The sequence below is a fragment of the Geotrypetes seraphini genome, chromosome 16 (genome assembly GCF_902459505.1).
Source record: "Geotrypetes seraphini chromosome 16, aGeoSer1.1, whole genome shotgun sequence".
In the NCBI taxonomy this organism is placed as follows: domain Eukaryota; kingdom Metazoa; phylum Chordata; class Amphibia; order Gymnophiona; family Dermophiidae; genus Geotrypetes; species Geotrypetes seraphini.
Window position 1 is genome coordinate 38,509,201 of NC_047099.1, and position 19,750 is coordinate 38,528,950.

General features: G+C 43.5%; 1 protein-coding gene across 5 annotated transcripts in view; it reads right to left on the reverse strand.

The window, feature by feature from the left end:
- ANXA9 (annexin A9) overlaps positions 1-19,750 on the reverse strand; it is a 34,793-nt gene that overhangs the window by 5,089 nt on the left and 9,954 nt on the right. For 2 of the 5 annotated variants that reach the window (XM_033923158.1, XM_033923160.1), the window contains exons 2-10: positions 16,646-16,710; positions 16,457-16,547; positions 14,746-14,840; positions 12,487-12,600; positions 6,528-6,618; positions 1,960-2,039; positions 1,792-1,851; positions 1,461-1,554; positions 1,066-1,161 (exon numbers count right to left, since the gene is read on the reverse strand). In XM_033923158.1, the coding sequence (XP_033779049.1) occupies positions 1,066-1,161; positions 1,461-1,554; positions 1,792-1,851; positions 1,960-2,039; positions 6,528-6,618; positions 12,487-12,600; positions 14,746-14,840; positions 16,457-16,547; positions 16,646-16,693 (769 nt within the window). In that variant the 5' untranslated portion in view covers positions 16,694-16,710. Of the gene's footprint in view, positions 1-1,065; positions 1,162-1,460; positions 1,555-1,791; positions 1,852-1,959; positions 2,040-6,527; positions 6,619-12,486; positions 12,601-14,745; positions 14,841-16,456; positions 16,548-16,645; positions 16,711-19,454; positions 19,737-19,750 lie in introns of those variants that run through there. The other 3 variants (XM_033923162.1, XM_033923159.1, XM_033923157.1) reach the window with 3 other exon arrangements.

Genomic DNA, 19,750 nt, shown 5'->3' on the forward strand with positions numbered 1-19,750 from the left:
CCTATTATGGTTTCTTTTAACCTCGATGTAATTATCTACTTTCCTGCTTCCCCCCCCCCCCTTTGTTCTAGTAGGTTCGTTTGTATTGCTCTCCCTTTTAATAATTTTTATTTATTTATTTTAATTAACATTGTTTATTGTAAACCGTTTAGCTACATATTTGATAAACGGTATCTCAAAGAATAAAAAAACTTGGATAATAGTTAAATAGGATAGCTTATTACAGCATATACTCAAGACCCGACACGATCTGTGTTTTGGCCCAAAAGCGAGTCTGCCTCAGGCATCGTAGCAATCATATCATTCACTAAAAATCTTCCAAGGCAGAGGGCATATGATAATCTTGGGTCTCTAAAAAGGACATATACTACAAAAAAAACCCCAAAAAACTATACTCTTCAAGAAATTCCTGAAACAGCCCTAACTTCAAACTTACCGTCCTTCCCCCCTCCCTCTTCCCACCACACAGAAACTACATAACCTACTCATTACCTCTCTAGAAAGGACAAATGTTCTTCCATTGTAACCCTCCGTTTTTTAATCTCTTTTGTAATCCGCCTTGAACCGCAAGGTAATGGCGGAATAGAAATCTCTAATGTAATGTAATGTATTCAAGCATTTTTCCCTATTTGTCCTGGTGGGCTCACGCTCTAATATACCTGGGGCCATGGGGCATTAAGTGACTTGCCAAGGAGCAGTGTGGGATTTGAACTTGCAGCTTCAGGGTGCTGAGGCTGTAGCTTTAACCTCTGTGCCACACGCTCCAACCATAGGCCTCTAAAGCTCGCAGTAAACCCCCCATCTCTACTTTTTTGGGGTGGTTCAATATACTTTAATCTCTGGGTTCTTAGAGGGAAACGCAGGGTGACTGACACAAAAGAGGGCTGTGGCAACTCAAACTGTTGGCATTATTCAGAAGGAGAAGATTATGAATTGCACCTCAGTGTTGGGTAACTTGTGCCAAACCTCCCTTTGTCCCTCTGCGTTGAGCTCCAAAATGGTCTGTTCCTGGATGCTCTTGAGACAAAGCGAGTTCATGACAACCCAGAAGCAAGGAGCACTTACCCAAGGACAGCAAAGCCCTCTCAAAGTCTCCTTTGAACTGTTTTTGGATTTTGTCCTCCACCTCTGAGGAGTTGATCATCTTGTACTGCTCAAAAACTGTCAGAAAGAGGAAAAAAAATGGTGAGGGTGTTAGTTGAGATACAGAAGAATAGCCAAACTGGGTCAGACCAATAGCCCAGAATCCTATTTCCACAGGGGCCAATCCAGGCCCCAAGTATCTGGCAAAAGCTCAAGTAGTAGCAACATTCCATGCTACTGATCCCAGGCAAGCATTGACTTCTCTTTAGGGGAAGGGGAGGTTACCTGCACCTAGAACTATTAGCAGGGTGGCTATCAGAGTCTTGGAGCATTTCTATGATGTATAAGAATGACCTACGTGGTGGACCTTCACTTACCTCTCCTGAGGTGGTCCATGCTGCGTTCGGACAGAATGCTAATCCACCTGTGAACATTTGGGCTGCTGTTCTTCATTCCTGTGTCGCTTAATGCCTGCAACAGAATCACAAAGGTTCGTATGATCAGCTCTTACAAGCTTTATGGGTCGGAAGCTCAGCCGGGTTGGAATCTGTGATAAGAGCCTTGTTCTGTGCTCAACCTGCCATAGCCCCCCTCCCCCCCCCCCTCACACACAGCTTTTTCTGCCCTCCAAAAGGCTATAGCCAAACAACCAGAGGCAAAGGTGTCTAGCTGCCGTGCCTGCATGGGATGAGTGGTGATTGAACTCACTTTGGCATCTTGCATGATCAGTGCGTAGTCAATGATCCCTGAGTCTCTTTCACGTTTGCCCTGTAAAAACAGGAAAAGTAATGATTGACCGTTGAAAGGGAGTGAGGAGTGATGCACCCAAAAAAATACTAACTGGCAGAGCAAAGAAAGGGCAATGGAAGGATCTACCTTCAATAGGGTGAGAAGGAGCTCCCGAAAATGGCCGCTTGTTTCGGCTGTAACATCCTGCTCCAGATCCGCTTTATAATCTGCAGACGGGAAGGTGTGAAAAAAGGCAAGTCAATGGCCTGTACACATCTCCTACGAAGGGGGTTTGGTTGGATGTAGGGAGAGAATTCATTGGAGGGAAAGAGCAGAAAAGCAGGAGAGTTGTGGGATCCTATGAGAAGGTGACAGTATTCCCTCTAAGCCAGAGGTTCTCAACTCAGTCCTCAGAACGCATCTGGCCAGTAAGATATTCAGGGTATCCACAGTGAATATGTATGAGATAGATTTGCATAGAATGGGAGTAATGCATACAAATCTATCTCATGCATATTTATTCTGGACATCTTGAATAGAGAATGACACGGTGACAAAATTCATCGCTGTTCCCGTCCCCGCAGATTACCATGGGAAACCATCTCCATGTCATTCTTTAAGGAGAGAGGGAAGAATCAGAGTCTGAATGGGCTCAGCCACTGACCCTCGAGCCTTGCATTGAAGAATGCTGGTGTAGAAGGACTAAGGTTGAGATAGACACTAGAGTCTGCCATTCTCTAGTATCCAGAGCAGATATTGTGATGTCATAATGTCTCATTCCACCAATAAAAGCCAAGCTTATCAGTGATGTCACAATGGCTTCATTGTCCTATACTTGGCTCAGATAAGAATCAGCCACTGACCCTCGAGCCTTGCATTGAAGAATGCTGGTGTAGAAGGACTGAGGTTGAGATAGACATTAGAGAATGACATGGAGATGGTTTCCCGTGGTTATCCGCAGGGGACAGGAACGGTGATGAATTTTGTCACCGTGTCATTCTCTAATTTTGAACACCTAGGTGTATCCCGAGGACTGGGTTGAGAACCCCTGCTGTAAGGACACATGGATCAGAAAGGGAGCACAGATGCATAGTAACTGCACGCAGAAAGTTTTCCTGGCTTGCCTTATTGTGAACATAGGCTACACCACACTCTTCCAGACAAAATGGTTTTCATGTGCACGTGGGCCAGCAAAAATGAAGTGACTCAGTGTCCAAAGAAAAGCAAATCTCAGCTCAGCTTCACCCAGCGGCAAGGGTGGGGCCCTGCGAGCTCTGGGCCAGATGCCAGGTTAGGGTGCGAGATCTGTGGGGATAGAAGCCTTACGGGAGAGGCCTTCCAGCTGCATATGCTGTGGAAAGCGTACCTGGGTCCAGGAGAGTGTGGCATGCCTTCAACTGCACTCGGGAGCCATTTCCTTAATGGGACGGGTTGGCAACTGTCTGAGATGGGATGCTAGCCTCGTTCCGGCAAGACAATTGTTTCTTTCTTATTTTTGAATCGTGGGATATATGAAAGAATGAACAGATGTACTTTTGAAGAACTTGTTATGTCATTTGTGGTCTTATATCCTGCCACATCCTCTGAGGTAGCGTTCGAGGTATGTTACAGCATCGGTAAATGCATCATTCAACTTTACATCAGGTCTTAGACAACCTAAGCACAGATATCTTTGGATGCAGATGGAGGGAAAGATCCAAATTTCCTACATATTTGATATACCATCTATCAAAGGTTACCTAAACTTTAAAAAGGAGAATAAATAAAAGAAAGGGGAGGCATTCATAGTTAAAATATAAGGACAAATCACACAAAGACATATGGTAACAAAGGGTCCCGCGGGTAAGGATAAGTAAAGCACATCGAGATAAAATCAATGAAAAGGGAGGTAAAAAAGGGTGGAGCTAATAGGGAGGGGTTAGCGCTTCTTAAAAGTGGTTCGTGGTTATTACTCTGTTTGAACCTTTCTATACTATAATCACAGTGTCTTTTTTAATTCTTAATTAAATATAGTGAATATCTCAGAACCAACACCCGTGACTGGTGAATTCACCAAAATGGGGTTAATTGGGGGACCATCATTGAAATTCACTGTCCCCTCACCATCCCAATTAGTATTATTCAAAATTTCCAAAGTATGGTCACTTATCTTATGGATCGGATGGTTAGATCTTGATGTTATTCCCCATCGGTGAAGTATTTAACTTATGTGTATAAAGTGTTAAAAACCACTGTAGTAACTCCTCCAAACATTATCCGGGTCCCCCTGACTCGAGTTTCGATAGATATCGTCTTCAGGGAAGGACTCTTATATCGTCTCCTTTTAGAGGCTTGGGGCTGACATCTGTTGCTAAATGAATCCGATCCATAAGATAAGTGACCATACTTTGGAAATTTTGAATAATACTAATTAGGATGGTGAGGGGACAGTGAATTTCAATGATGGTCCCCCAATTAACCCCATTTTGGTGAATTCACCAGTCACGGGTGTTGGTTCTGAGATATTCACTATATTTAATTAAGAATTAAAAAAGACACTGTGATTATAGTATAGAAAGGTTTAAATTAATATCACAGTATATGAATTACATCTCTCCTTATAGAAGTGACTATTACTCTGTTTGGCCAGGAGTGTCGATGTGACTTCTCTTTTCGTGTGCATGTGTATGGAGAGAGAGGTACATATGAATGGCCAGATATGTATAAGAATTAATCTGAGCTTTAATCTTGTCCATTCTCGATTACTGCGATATAATCGATCTGGGATCCTATAAAACAATCCTCGGAAGCCGTCCGTTCAATCTTCGGGTTGAAAAAACAAGGAACACGTCAGCCCTTATTCCCGGCAACTGCACCGGTTACCGACAGAAGCAAGAATACTTTTCAAATTCGCTTGCATTTGCTATAAATTGTTATCTGGATTATCTCCATTCTATCTTTTTTTTTTTTTTTTGTCTGATTAAGTCTACTCGTCGTTCTGGTTGATTTACTTTTCCCAATCCCAAAAATTGCCGTTACAAAAAGTTTTTTGATAGAACCTTGGCCTATCAAGCAGGTAAAGTCCAAGCGTGGTCAGATGTTACGATTCGACAAACTGCATCCGATTGCACTTTCAGGAAATTAGTAAAAGGCCTATTTGTTCAAGAAATTTGTTACTTGGTTAGTGACGACATCATTGTACCGTTGCTTCTCATATGTTTTGTATTTCATCACTGAATTACCTAGAACTCTTTGGGTGTTGGCAGTATAGAAAAATAAAGTTAGTACAGTACTCCCCTGGTCATTCGCGGTTGGCGATTCACGGTCCCGGGCATTTGTGGTATTTTCTGACCGCAAATGACCGGGCAGGAGAGGCAGGACAGAGCAGCCGGAGCGCCGGCGAGTGAAGGAAATCACTCGCGGTTTACTCCGACCGCCTCTTCCTGGACTAAAGTCGGCCCTCACCAATCAGGAGCTGCGTGTCAAAGCAGCTCCTGATTGGTGAGGCCCGACTTTAGTGCAGGAAGAGGCGGTCGGAGCATACCGCGAGTGATTTCCTTCACTCGCCGGCGCTCCGGCTGCTCTGTCCTGTCTCCCCCGCTAAAAACCGTATTTGCGGTTTTTCAAGATTCGCGGGGGTTCCTGGAATGGAACCCCCGTGAATATCGGGGGAGTACTGGATTATTATTATTGAATGACTTGCCTCTCTGAGGCCGAATTACATTCAGGTACTGTGGGTATGTAACTACCCCAGAAGGCATATAGTCTAAGCGCACTATTTCATATGCATTTTCTTCACAGACACAAAATGAGAGAAAAACTTTTCTTAAATAGGTCCCTAGAGAGTGATGTGACTTGCAGTGGAAGAAGTAGGGTTTGAACCCTGTCCTCCCTGGTTCTCATCCTTCTGCTCTACTAACTAGGTCACCCTGTTATTCCAATAATAATAGCATTTTCTATTTTTAGGCTACCTGTCCACATTTTTTTTTTTTTTTTTTAGAGAATGACACGGGGGACAAATTTTTCCCCATTCCCGCGGGAACTCATTTTCCCGTCCCGTCCCCACAAGTTCTTTTCCTGTCCCTGTCCCATTCCTGAAAACTCCGTCCTCATCTGCCCAAGCCTCAAGCACTTTAAAATCGTAAGTGTTCGAGGCTTGGCCGGTTAAGGTAGAGCGTACAGAAATGGGACAGCGACAGCGAGAAAACTCACGGGGACGGGAGGGGGAAATTGAGTCCCCAAGGGGACAAATTTGTCCCCGAATCACTCTCCATTTTGGAGTATAAGCAATTGTACAACATCTTTCAGGTGATACGTATCCTTTCCCCAGCGGGCTTTCAATCCAAGTGGGTAACAGGCGTGGGGGTGATATAAGAACTTGACCAAGGTCACAAGGAATGACAGTGTACAGATGGATGGGCAGAGGTCCTTGTGTCATGAATGGGTGTTTAGATGAACAGTCATGGTGCACTTTTTTTCCTCTTGATTTTTATTTAATTTTAATTAACTTTAATTTTATTTATTTCCATATGTTTATTTTTTTTTGGGGGGGGGGGTTGGTATACTTTTGTTATTAGTAAATAATTTTATTGCATGTTTTATAAGTCTTGTAAACTGCTCTGTTATTGTATAAGAAAGGACAATAATTAAATGAACTAGACCATAAACCATGCTGATGCATGGATGCATAAAAAAGTCAGAACCAGAAGCCCCGATACTCTGCCTGCTCCTCTTACCTTCTCTGTAGAAGGTTCCAATTTCTCGAAGCTGCTGGTTGGATCTGGTGATGAGAATTTCCGTCAAAGTGTCTTCGTCAGTGCCCAGACCCTGCAAAGAGAAGGGACTCTAGGAAGAGAATGCTTGACCGTGTGGAATAGCATAACGCAGACAGGGTGGCCAGCACTAGCCAGGAAGCGGAGGATCAATGGGAGGGGGGCACTGCGACATAGCACGACAGACAGTTCTATAACTTGGCGTGAGTTTTGTCGCTCTCCCTGCCCCATTCCTGTAAGCTCTGCCTGATTTTTAAGAGTTTCAGGCTTGTGCAGATGAGGATGGAGTTTGCAGGAATGGGGCAGGGGCAGGAAAAGAGCTCGCCGGGACGGGAAAATGAGATCTCACATGGATGGGGAAAAATTTGGTCACCAGGGCCTCTACTTGGCACCTCAGGGTAAGTGCTGAACGCCAACTCTTGGCACCAAGATTCCTTGACAGAATGCTAAGGTCAGATGGCATCGATGTGCCTGAAGTTATTGATTTATTGGGATTTATTAACGGCCTTTATGAAGAGATTTACTCAAGGTGGTGTAAGGGAAGTACAATTCAACATAAAGCTTATGATTTTGTTAACAGCATCAACAATACTAAAAAGACTAAAAATAAATTTTAATTTAATTTAATTCTTATATACCGCTAATCACCGTGAGGTTTCTAAGCGGTTTACAAAAATGATGCATTAAAAAGATACAATAGATAAAAATAAATAAGATAGGTACTTGGAAATTTCCCTGTTGCAAAGGCTCACAATCTAACTCAAGTACCTGAAGAAACAATTAATGAAAAGTAAAGATAAAAATATAAAGAGAGAGATAGAGATAAATAGGAAGATTCCAACAAGTAATATATAAATAACAATTTTACATCTTACAATTGAAATTATTCTAACATCAGCGAAATATCATGATACAATTATGAAGAAGGAATTTTCAGCAGACAGGGAATGTGGATACCTAGTGTGAGGAAGAAATTCAGGATAAGGTGTTGAAGTCCAAATCAGTCAATAGGACTGCCATGAAACAGTTTCCAAAATATACTTGTAACAGCGACTGAAATTCAGCTACGATATAATGAAATGTCAGCAAAATACCCGTGAAACATCTAATAAGCACACATTAGAACATTCAAATAACAAACGGTGTAGAACAGTGGTTCTTAAACCTGTCCTGGGGGAAGGCCTGTCAGGTTTTCAAGATATCCCTAATGAGTATGCATGAGGAAGCAGATTTGCATAAAATAGAGGCGATGTATGCAGATCTATCTTGTACATTTTCATTGGGATATCTTGAAAACCTGACTGGTTGGGGGTCCCCCAGGACAGATTTTAAAGAACCACTGGTATAGAACTTTAACAATTTAAAACTGGTTTGTTTGTTTTTTTTCTGGGGGGTTTTTTAGTTTGTTTTTTTTAATTTCACCACACACACACACACACTTGGAACTTCTGTCCAAAAGCATTGTGAGTTCTTGCCAAGTGGACAGATCGTGGTTAAATGTTCTGCTGAAGGCCGATCCAGGCCTGGAATTTCTTCTGCTGAAGACTACCTCAGCACTACCAGGCCACAGTCATATTTCATACTTTCATTGGAAAGTTCATGTAGATGCAGGATTTTCACTTCTTTTCCTAATTAGCTGTGTGCTGGTTGAGTGGAATTTAAAGTAACTTTTTGCATTTAAATGAATTTTTAATGAATAAAGTATAAATTTGTTACTTTTCAAAAAAAAAAAAAAAGAACATTCAAATAACATGGATAAGACACTAATGGCAGCTTATCCTATAGCAGAGGGGTCAAATGCAGATATTAGATGGGGACAAGATGGTTGGTACAGAGTCCGTTGGGGTAAACAGACGGGAGGCTAAACTCGGGCAAGTTAAAAGGCATTTTCTATACTGGAAAATTAGGGAAATCTCTTTACTTTCAAATTACTGAGCTTTGGAATAACTTTCCTGTCCAGCTGCGCAACTGGGGCTCTTTCCAATTATTTCGAAAACATCTGAAAACGTGGCTTTTTAAACAAATATTTAAATTCCGCTGCTCTCTCTCTAATAATCACTAATTTGTATGATATTTTCCTTTCTTCAAAACTCTTGTAAACCGTGCCGAGCTCTGTCCTTTTAGAGAAGATGCGGTATGTAAGCTTAAGGTTTTCATTTACTTTAAATGAGATATGCTTATGTTTATTGAAAGCTTCTGTACCGCTACTAATGACTGAGGAATCCGTTCAGAGTGGTTCGCATGAGCTTCTGTAATGATGGTACAACGTATGAGTTCCTATAATGGTGGTACAATACACGAGCTTCTGTAATGGTGTTGCAATATTTGTCCTTCTGTGAGCAGTTACCTCACAGGAGCTTCTGTACTGTTTTCTCCATGTCCTCCTCCTCCTCCAAGTAGGTTTTAGAACAAACATAGGACAGGACAGGGTTTTGAAAAGCCGTCCGGACCCCTGGACGGTATCAGGTCAAAAGCGCACGCAGACAACTGAGCGCAACGTGGAGGCATGTGCCGAAGAAAATGACTGTTTTAAAGGGCTCCGACAGGGGGGGGGTGAGGGGGGAACCCCCCACTCTACTTTATACAGATCGCGTCGCGTTGTGGGGGGCGTTGTGGAGGGTTTGGGGGGTTGTAACCCCCCACATTTTACTGAAAACTTCACTTTTTCCCTAAAAAACAGGGAAACAGTTAAGTTTCCAGTATAATGAGGGCGGTTACAACCCCCCAAACCCCCACAACGCCGCCGCGATCTGTATTAAGTAAGGTGGGGGGGGGTTCCCCAACAAAATCCCCCGTTGGAGTCCCTAAAAACACTCTTTTTCTCGGGCGCGCTTCCGTCTTGCACTTTGTCTTCGGCGCGCGCCTTTGTTGTCGGCGCGCGCCTTTGGCTTCGGCGGTTTTGTCTATGAACCCCCCCCTGGACATGTCCTCAAGGAAATCCACAAAGTAATCAACAAGCCACTGTTGTTCAGTCTGACAAGTCCTATACTGGTTTGTCTAATACCTTAAAAGACAAGCAAGTATTGAATGCGTCTACCCTTGGGGGTGCATCTATCATATGGATGGACCTTCAGGCAGCAATCGGGGTGTGGCGCAGTGGTTGGAGCTACGGCCTCTGCACCCTGGGGTTGTGGGTTCAAATCCAGCGCTGCTCCTTGTGACCTTGGGCAAGTCACTTAATCCCCCATAGCCCCAGGTACGTTAGATAAGATTGTGAGCCCACCGGGACAGATAGGGAAAATGCTTGAGTACCTGATTGTAAAAACCGCTTAGATAACCTTGATAGGCGGTATATAAAAACCTAATAAACTTGAAACTTGAACTATATATCACCAGCTGCTTCATGCTTCGTCGGTCCAACCTTTATTAATTCAATGAATCGCTCTCCTATTTATCTAAGTGCCATTTTTTTTTTTTTTAGTAATCATGTGCGAGTGGCCAGCTGTATTTAACGAGCAAACTTGCAAATCGCGGCCATGTTACGAGGGAATTGCAGCTCCCTCAAACCGGTAAGCGCAGGGTTCCTGTGGTTCTATCTTTACTTTTATTCCTAAGCACGAGTGAGGAAAGGCATTATCTGTTGTAGTTTGTCTTATATTTATGAGGGGAGAGGTGAAGACAGCACAGGCTCACTCTAAGCTAAGTGATGGTCTGTTAGTGAAAAAAATGATAGGTTTTATATATATATATATATATATATATATATTTTAATATTTTTTATTCTTTTTTTAAATTCTTACATCAAGTGAAATACATGTAATACATTCAATTATGAAAAAACACTTGAAATTATTATTAAATGTTCTTACAATGTGAATTAAATAAACCCTTTTTCAAAATTTTATATCATATTAATATTACAATAGTTTTCCCTCCCTACCCCTTCTATATGTTCTATACATGTGTTATTATATTTGATCAATAGAATAATTTGTCAATGGTCCCCATATTTTATTAAATTTTTTAATATAACCTTGTTGTAATGCCAATACTTTTCCCATTTTATATACATGACAAATTGAATTCCACCAAAAAGTGTAATTCAATTTAGTGTAATCCTTCCAGTTCTGAGTAATTTGCTGTATGGCGACCCCTGTTAAAATTAATAAAAGTTTATTATTATCAGCAGAAATCGGACTTTGTGTTCTCATTGCTGTTCCAAATAATATTGTATCATAGGATAGTCCAACATGATTTTCTAATAAATTATTAATTTGGGGCCAAATTAATTTCCAAAAGGAATTAATGCAGGGACAAAAGAATAGTAAATGGTCCAATGTCCCCACTTCTATCCTACAATGCCAGCATCTATTAGATCTACTACTATCTAATTTTTGTATTATTTTATATTTTATATATATTAAAAAATGGCACTTAGATAAATAGGAGAGCGATTCATTGAATTAATAAAGGTTGGACCCGATTGCTGCCTGAAGGTCCATCCATATGATAGATGCACCCCCAAGGGTAGACGCATTCAATACTTGCTTGTCTTTTAAGGTAGTTGTACACTTCTCCCTCCGTATTCGCGGTTTCGATTATTCACGGTTTTTAGCTTGCTGGCTCCTCCCCCCAAATGACATCAGCTTGCATAGAGAAATCGCCGATTCCAAGCGTTGACAGAGCAAATCGCTGATTCCCGGCACTTTCTTCACCGTGTTGTGCCTCTCCTTCAGGAACAGGCCAGGCCTCCCGCCGTGTTATTCGCGGTTTCACCATATTCATGATGTTTTTTTTTTATAATTCTTTATTCATTTTTAAAACTTTCATCAAGTGTACAACAATCATAATAAACCCAATTAATCAGAGCACTTGCATATCTTATCATTATAATCTAAACATACAAATGTAACCCTCTCCCCACCCTCCCTCAAAGCCCTTCATTCATAATAAGAAACCTATATTTGTATCCCTCCCCCCACCCAATACTATATGGTGTATAACTAATAGAAAAATGGCATTTAATCATGACAAAAAGACGTTAATGGCTCCCAAATTTTAATAAAATTATTATAATTTCCATTTTGTATCGCTATTGATCTTTCCATTCTATATATGTGGCACGATGGTTTTTAATAGAAAACAGCGAATAACATAGGAAAAAGTTATTCACGGTTTTTCTGTATTTGCGGTTCTGTGAATCCCCGATCACAGCGAAGACGGAGGGAGAAGTGTATTAGACAAACCAGTATATGACTTAAGGAAATCCGCCCTCCCCCAGCCGGCTCGATGGTTCCTGTGTTGTAATCCGGGTTCCTGAAGAAGGGATTTTTCCCGAAGGACCCGGCATCTTGCGGATCTCCCTGTTCTTGAGAGACCGCTTTATTATCTGCTTTCATTCAGCTAAGTCGGCTTTTTGATTCTATCGGGAAGTTCTCTGGGGGGGAGGTTCTCTGATAGACTGTTTGATTGACCTCACTTATGGTATTGTTTGGTGCTTTATTTTGCACTTTCACGGTTTGATTTTTCACACACCACGGCAGTACCCCATGATGGTGTGGGGGCAGGGACTGGTTGGTCCTTGTCTCGTATGTGAAGCGTAGGAGTATTGCTCCCTTCGCTGCTTTATCACACTGAGGGTACTCCATTATCAAATTATATTAATTACTGCTTGATTTCCTATCACCTGTGTGTTTTCTAAAAAGTTTGGTCAGCAGACAGTCTCTCCGAGAACCGTATGATCTTTACTGCCTCCTTGTTGGTATCTTGTTAAGGAAATCCAGACATCTGGTAACCCCTAGACCTGCCTGGCATGGTGCTTTCCTTGAGCGAGGAGCGTACGTGCACCTAAATAGGTCAGAATTCAGTCCAGTTCTGCAACCTTCCACAGCATTTTTAGCAAGTAGTTTTTTGCCAGAGCGCCTCCCTTCCCCCCCCACTCCGGGATCTGCTGAATGTCTCAGTGGCATTCGCGTCTGCTTACCTTCATGGCTGCTTTTAGCTCGTGCGCGTCGTACTGGGCCGGGGGTTTCAGCAGTCCCAAAATGATCTTCTCCAGGTTCCCGGAAAGAGCCCCTTCGAGGGCTTTCACTAAATCCTGCACATGAGCCCCACCAAGAGAGAGAGAGAGAGAGAAAGTATTTCTTAAACCAGCACCTCGTCTCTTTTCTCCCCAGCGTTGTATTTTGTACCCTTGGCGTGTCTATCCTTCACAGAACCTAAACGCCAACTTGTGGAGCGATGGCAGCGGGTCTCGGGTCGTTCTCCTGCGTTTGGAGGGTTTCTGTAATCCCTACTCTCCAAAGTATGCGCTAAAAACAAGGAGCGTGACAGCTGTGGAATAAAGTGAAGAGTTCAAAACTGAAATTCACATCAACCCCCCACCCCCTGGCATAAAACGACGATACGGTTTTGCAAAACTGCTTTTTGTCTGGTCTGGCTATAACTGCTTTGTCTGTTCATCTCCCACCTAACATCTTGGGCTCCCAAGCTCTCTGCAGATTCGGGGGGATCCTGGAAAAGATTTACTTGTTTTCAATTGTGCTTTGGATCACTTTTTTGTCCTGCTTTAGAGTTTCAACACAGCTGGAGCTGGCCTTTATTGTTCTGCATGAAAACCAAAAAACACTCTATGGAGTGACGAGGTTCCCAAATGGACTTTATTTGAAAGTGTCAAAGTTCCAAAGGTCCACTGAAATCATCCACATAAAATAATTCCATCCACATAAAAGTAAATCATCCACATAAGAACCTTAAAGGACCTAGTCCGCTAGGGATACAGGACCCAACACGGTCCGTGTTTCGACATAAAGTCTTCTTCAGGGGTCCCTGGGAGCCTTTCTATTGCAAATGCAAGCAGTGTCTCACTTCCAGCTCACCACACAATTGCTTCCCACGTATTCACCTTTATAGGACCCCCAGGGACCCCTGAAGAAGACTTTTTGTCGAAACATGGACCGTGTTGGGTCCTGTATCCCTAGCGGACTAGGTCCTTTAAGGCTCTTATGTGGATGATTTATTTTTATGTGGATGGAATTATTTTATGTGGATGATTTCAGTGGACCTTTGGAACTTTGACACTTTCAAATAAAGTCCATTTCGGAACATCGTCACTCCACAGAGTTTTTTTTTGTTTTCTCTGGATTTTCTTCTTTGTGGATATTTTGGGGTCAATTCCTTTTGTTTTTTGCTTTATTGTTCTGCATACCAGGCGACATTATTCAGAACTCTTTAGGTTTTCCCCCTAATCTCACACCCGGCCCAGCCACTAAAGATCAACCTTTAGCCACAGCTTTCACTTCTTTCCAGATCCCAGCGCAAATGCACCCTAAACATGGTCAGCACCAAGGCTCCATCCTTCCTGGGTAGGGTTACCAGACGTCCGGATTTCCCCGGACGGCGCTTGGTTCAGGTTCTGAAAAGCCTCCTCTCGCTCGCGTCGGGCAGGCGCCGATTGCCTCCTGCCCGACCAAAGCAGGCAGTGGGGAGCGGAGCTAGGGTGGGACTGGGGCAGAGATGAGCGGGCCTGGTGGGGGGCGGGTCTAGGGTGTCTGGATTTTACAGTCGTAAAATCCGGCAACCCTATTCCTGGGTCGTGTGTCAGTCAGACTTCTTCCTTCTCTATCAGCTTTTCGGGAAACTCTAAAAACGTACTTATTTCAGAAATCCCGAACCGCCTCTAATTTAAATCAAGGTTTATACATGATGAAGCCTGTACCTTATTCTCTTGTTCTGCAATTAATCTTTGTGAACCCAGTCGAGCCCTATTATAGGGATGAATCGGTATATAAGATCAAGGATTGGATGTGCACAGCCTCTGCAGCATCCCTGATCGGAGCACGGAAGATCTGGCCAGCTCCTTTCCGTGACAGTCTGGTTTGACAGGGCGATGTGTAGAGGGAACTAACCGCTATTGGCTCTGGAAAAGTGCCTATGAAGAAATGATCCCCGCCCCCTTAATCTAGCTCCACCCACACGCCCTCATTCCACCCCCCCAAGCCACGCCCCCCCACCGCCTGCTCTTGTCAGGCAGGGAGAAAGTCCGCATGTGTGCGGCCGTCGCGTAATGACATCACGCCCACGCGCGGACTTCCTCGCTGCCCGCCACAGCTTTTCTCAAAAACCTGGACAAAGTGCCGGGTTTTGAAAAGCCGTCCGGGGAAATCCAGCGGGACCAGCATCAGCCACCCCTGTTCCCCAATTCTTTTTTATCAGACTCTTCCCCCCCCCTCCCCCACTCTACCTGGTTGATAATGGTCGCAAAGTGTTGAATGAGATGTTGCCTCTGGGAATTGGAGCGGCCTGTCACAAGGTCCAGGATAATATCCTTCTCAGCACCTGTTAAGAGCATAAGGGTCTGGCATGAGCATCTCGTGGATGCTTCGTCGCTTATCGGTCCTTGCGAGGGGCCTGAGGCATTCTGGGACTCAATGTTGTCTATTCCCAGGATGCCTTGAGATGCACTCACGACGTGTTAACCCTTTCAGGACCATAAGGATCGTAGGCCAATTTTTGTGGTTTTGACGACATTTTTATGGTAAAAAGGGCTTGCAGATGCCAAAAAATTGATTTTTTTTGTGAAATATCATTATTTTTTTTTTAAAAAAAATCACACTTCTGGCTTATGGACAGTGTGGCAAGTGAATCTTCTCGTCAATCTGGCAACGACGCTAATGAATGAATGTCGGAACCAGTTTGTTTACATAAAGGCAGTATCATATGGAATCCGTACATATCAAATTTAGAACTGTAGACTATCCCAATCAAAATTGATAGGATTTTAAAGTTATGGGACAAATATGTCCCTTGGTCCTGAAAGGGTTAAGGCATAGTGACGGTACAGCAGATTGGAAAACATCCCAAGTCCATGGATTGAGGAGAGCCAGGTTTGGTCTAGGGCTGCAGGAGTTTAATAAAAGAATAGTCTTATTGGGACCATCTAGCCCAGTAGCCCCCCAAAAAAAACAAAATAGTAGCAACATTCCATGCTACTGATCCCATGGCTTCCCCCATGTCTGTCTCAATAGCAGACTATGCACTTTTCCTCCAGGAACTTGTCCAAGCCTTTCTTAAAACCAGCTAAGTTAACTGCTCTTACTACCACCTCTGGCAACGCATTAACTATTCTCTCAGTGAAAAAAATATTTCCTCCTATTGGTTTTAAAAGTATTTCCCTGTAACTTCATCGAGTGTCCCCCCCTAGTCTTTGTCATTTTTGACGGAGTGAAAAATCGATCCACTTGTACCCGTTCTACTCCGCTCAGGATTTTCTAGACTCCAATCATCTCTCTCCTCAGCCGTTAAAGAGCCCTGACCTCTTTAGTCTTTCCTCATGCAAGAGGAGTTTCGTCCCCTTTATCATCTTGGTCGCTCTTCGAACCTTTTTCTGGTTCCACTATATCTTTTTGAGATAAGGCGACCAGACTTGAACACAGCACTCAAGGTGAGGTTGTACCTCTGAGCTCTAGAATGTTGATACTTATGAGAATGGAGCTTAGGCATTGGCGGAATGAGGCATTATGACATCACAATCTGAGCTCTAGAATGTTGATACTTATGAGAATGGAGCTTAGGCATTGGCGGAATGAGGCATTATGACATCACAATCTAGAATGCTGCTACTTAGGATTTTAAAGCGTTTGAGGCTTGTGCAGATGAGGACGGAGCTTGCAGGAATGGGGGAAGGACAGGAAAAGAAGTCACGGGGACAGGACGGGAAAATGAGTTTCCGCGGGGACTGGGAAAAATTTGTCCCCTTGTCATTCTCTACAAGACTTTACACAGGATATCATGCCTGGTTACTGTTCTCATGCCCAAAGGGCAAGCACATCGCCAGATACCTCTTTACATGCAGAAAACGAACCATTGGCTACCTTTTGCCCCCCTCGAGACCCAGGCTAGTGGAGCTGCAGGAAGATGATGTTTCCAGATTAGAGGGTTCCACATAGCTTTACCTGCCAATGCCGTCCTCAGTATTTCCACATCATTCTCCACATCAAAGCAAGGGTGAGGCCTAATGGTGCCCAGCGTCCCCCAGATGGCACACTGTGAAAATAAAAGATCACAAAGCCAGAGATAGCCCAAAGTTTCGGTATTAGCCTAAGAAACGCCCATAGGGGGAAGGAAGCTCAGCCTGGACTCACCTGCTCAGCCAGGTACAATTTACTGAGGATTTCCCGGGCCAGAGACATTCTTCTGCTTCAGAGATCTGAGAAAGAGACAGAGCACAAAGATGAAACCGACCCTTTCCAGATCCCAGGCTCGGTTGCTCCCAGAAGATGCAACGAAGCCAAGCAGAGATGCCAGAGTCCTAACATATGCTCTTTTCCAGCTTGACCATGCCCAGTGCATGTAGGGATTTGTAGTACTGTTTATACCAGGCTGAATTTGCTTTTGAACCTCTTGTTATTCCACCAGATCCAACACTTCTACATCCCTCAAACTAGGGTTACCGGATGTCTGGATTTCCCTGGACGGCTTTTCAAAACCCAGCACACGAGAGGGGCTGGTGCGGGATCGGAGGCTTGGCTGGGCATGATGAGGCGTGGATGGGGGGGGGGCAGATCTAGGGGGGGTCCGGATTTTCCAGACTGAAAATCTGGTAAACCTACCCCAAACTCCCTATTACCGTCCCACTTTTCCTAAGCCCCGCCTCCCCTTTCCTGGTAACCCCTCCCCTCCCAGGAGCCTTTTCCTTTATCCACTCCTTTTGTTCTGTACAACTCAGGTTGGATCATGCTAATCTTTATGTGCTATTTCTACTCATTTCTAATCCACATATCCTGCAATTCTGTGCAGATCGCAAATTATTCAGGTACTCAAGCATTTTTCAAGTTGATTTAAGATTTGAAAAAAATCGCTTTTTCATAGATTATAAAACGATGAACAGTAAAAAAAATGGGGAAGGCAGACAATTATTGGGGAATCACTGACATACTTCCAACGAGAGGGAACTAGAGGGAGGAACTACAAATTAGTAGAGGAAAGAAAACGTAGAAGGGAAAAACAAAACAAAAGGGAATTAACTGTCCCGGAGGGCGCCCACTCTATCTAATGTACCTGGGACAATGGGGAGATTAAGTGACTTGCCCAGGGTCAGAAGGGGCAGCGTGGGTTTGAACCTGTAGCTTTAACCACTGCGCCACTCTAGAAATCAAAATGTAGGAAAAGTGAACAACGTAAAGGGCAATCAAGCCATTGTGACATCACTGATGAGGTTGGCTCTTATTGGTGGAATGAGGCATTATGATGTCACAATACCAGCTCTGGCTACCAGAGGCTAAAACGTTTCACATTCTATCTAATGTACCTGGGACAATGAGGGGATTAAGTGACTTGCCCAGGGTCACAAGGAGCAATGCGGGATTTGAACCCACAACCCCAGGCTACTGAGCCTGTAGCTCTAACCACTGCACCACACACTCCCTCCTATGTGTGACTGTGTTATGTTGTAGCCCCTTGTTTCACTTCCCTGAATCCCCCCCCCCCCCCCCGTTCTTCTGCCCAGATCCCCATGCCTCCTGCACTTTCTGGCTTTCAGCAAGCTGAACTGGTTTGTGCTGTTCTTGTGTAAACACCAAGTTGGATTCTGTGGTGAGGTCTGAGTGCACGAACCAGCCTGATGGTATCGGTGCATAACCACTGAAAGCCAGGATTGGCATCCCTTAGCATCACTACGTTTGCTGTTTCGACGTTGTTTCAGATCATCGACTGAACCCTATCCACGTCATTCTCGTCTTGGTCGGGCTGAGAACTTTTCAACAGCTCCTGGTTTCAAGGTTTCAAGGTTTATTAAATATTTGATGAATCGCTATATCTTTATACAAAGCGATGTACATAAAAATACAATTAGTTAAGATAAAAAACATACAATAAATATATAAACGCTAGATATTAGACAAGACCAACAACAATTGGAAGGGAAGGGAGGTTAAAGTTACGTATCTTATAATAAGAAACACATTTAAGGGTAAAACATTGAGGAGGAAGTAAATTCTTGAAACGAAAAATTATTATATTTAAAAAAAATTTATGTATTAAAAATCTGTTTAAAAAGAAATGTTTTCAGAGATTTCTTAAAAGAGGGAATGTCTTTTTATGTATTGGGGCAATGAATTCCACCATTGGGGGCCCACGACCGAAAACATATCTAATCTACGCGTGCCTATAATTTTTAAAGATGGAATAACTAACTGGTAGCAGTATTAGAAATAATAATACTCTAGCTTCAGCGCTAGGGATAGAAATTGTCTTAGCAATAGTTCAAGTCCCTGATTGGAAAATAATATACACACGACATACTATGGAATTACTCAAAGATGCAGAGATTAGTGGTAGAAAAGAGAGAGACCATTTCTCAATTGTACTGTCTGTCATTGGCCTCATTAGGGAAATATTTTCGAAAGGAATATTCCCAGTGCTCCAGAAGAGAGATTTTGTTGGCACAATGCAAATATTTTTCCGGCAGTATCATGACAGCAGATAAAGACCTGCCCAGTCGTCACACTCATTATATATTCAGGGTTAAATTGTCTTTTCTTTAATATATCTGGGCAATAGACCATAGAGGTCCACCCAGTACTGTCTTTAGGCTCCCACTGCTGGAGTTGCAATTGAAGCCCACTCCGGACTATCCTAACCATCCTGTCGCTGGGGCTTCTATCAAAGCCCCTCCCCAGCTCATCCTAAACCAAATCACAGACTGTGCTGGATTACCCAGTACCAGCCTTAGTTTGATGTATGCCATTCATTTTCTAATTAGAGATCCTCTATGTTCATCCCACGCTTTTTTTTTTTTGAATTCTGTCAGCATTTTCAGACTGAGATTGCCTCCGACATACAGAGGTGTAGGGATGAGGCTCTTTCCTGGCGTGATTCACCCAAACCGAACCCCTTCTGGACACATTCTCCGCAGAACCATCCTGCCCCCGGGAGACTAAAGGCTGCACTTACCGCCGGGTCCAGATCAGCAAGTGATGAATTCTCCCCCCTGCCTGTGTGAACACGTATGCATATATCTGTGTGTTCTGTCTATAATGTACTAACAGAAAGCAGGAAGAGCTACCTGGCAAACGGTGGATCAGGTGACTTCGTACAGGTGAAACCCTTGACTGGCAGGATTAAAATAATAGGAGAAACCTGAGCCCTCCCCTTCATCAGTAACTACCTGCTCCAGCCACATCTGTTTAGCTCCTTCTCTTCCCTACCTCCCCGTCCCTTCTCGGGTGGGATCATGTGCCGTTCCGCCT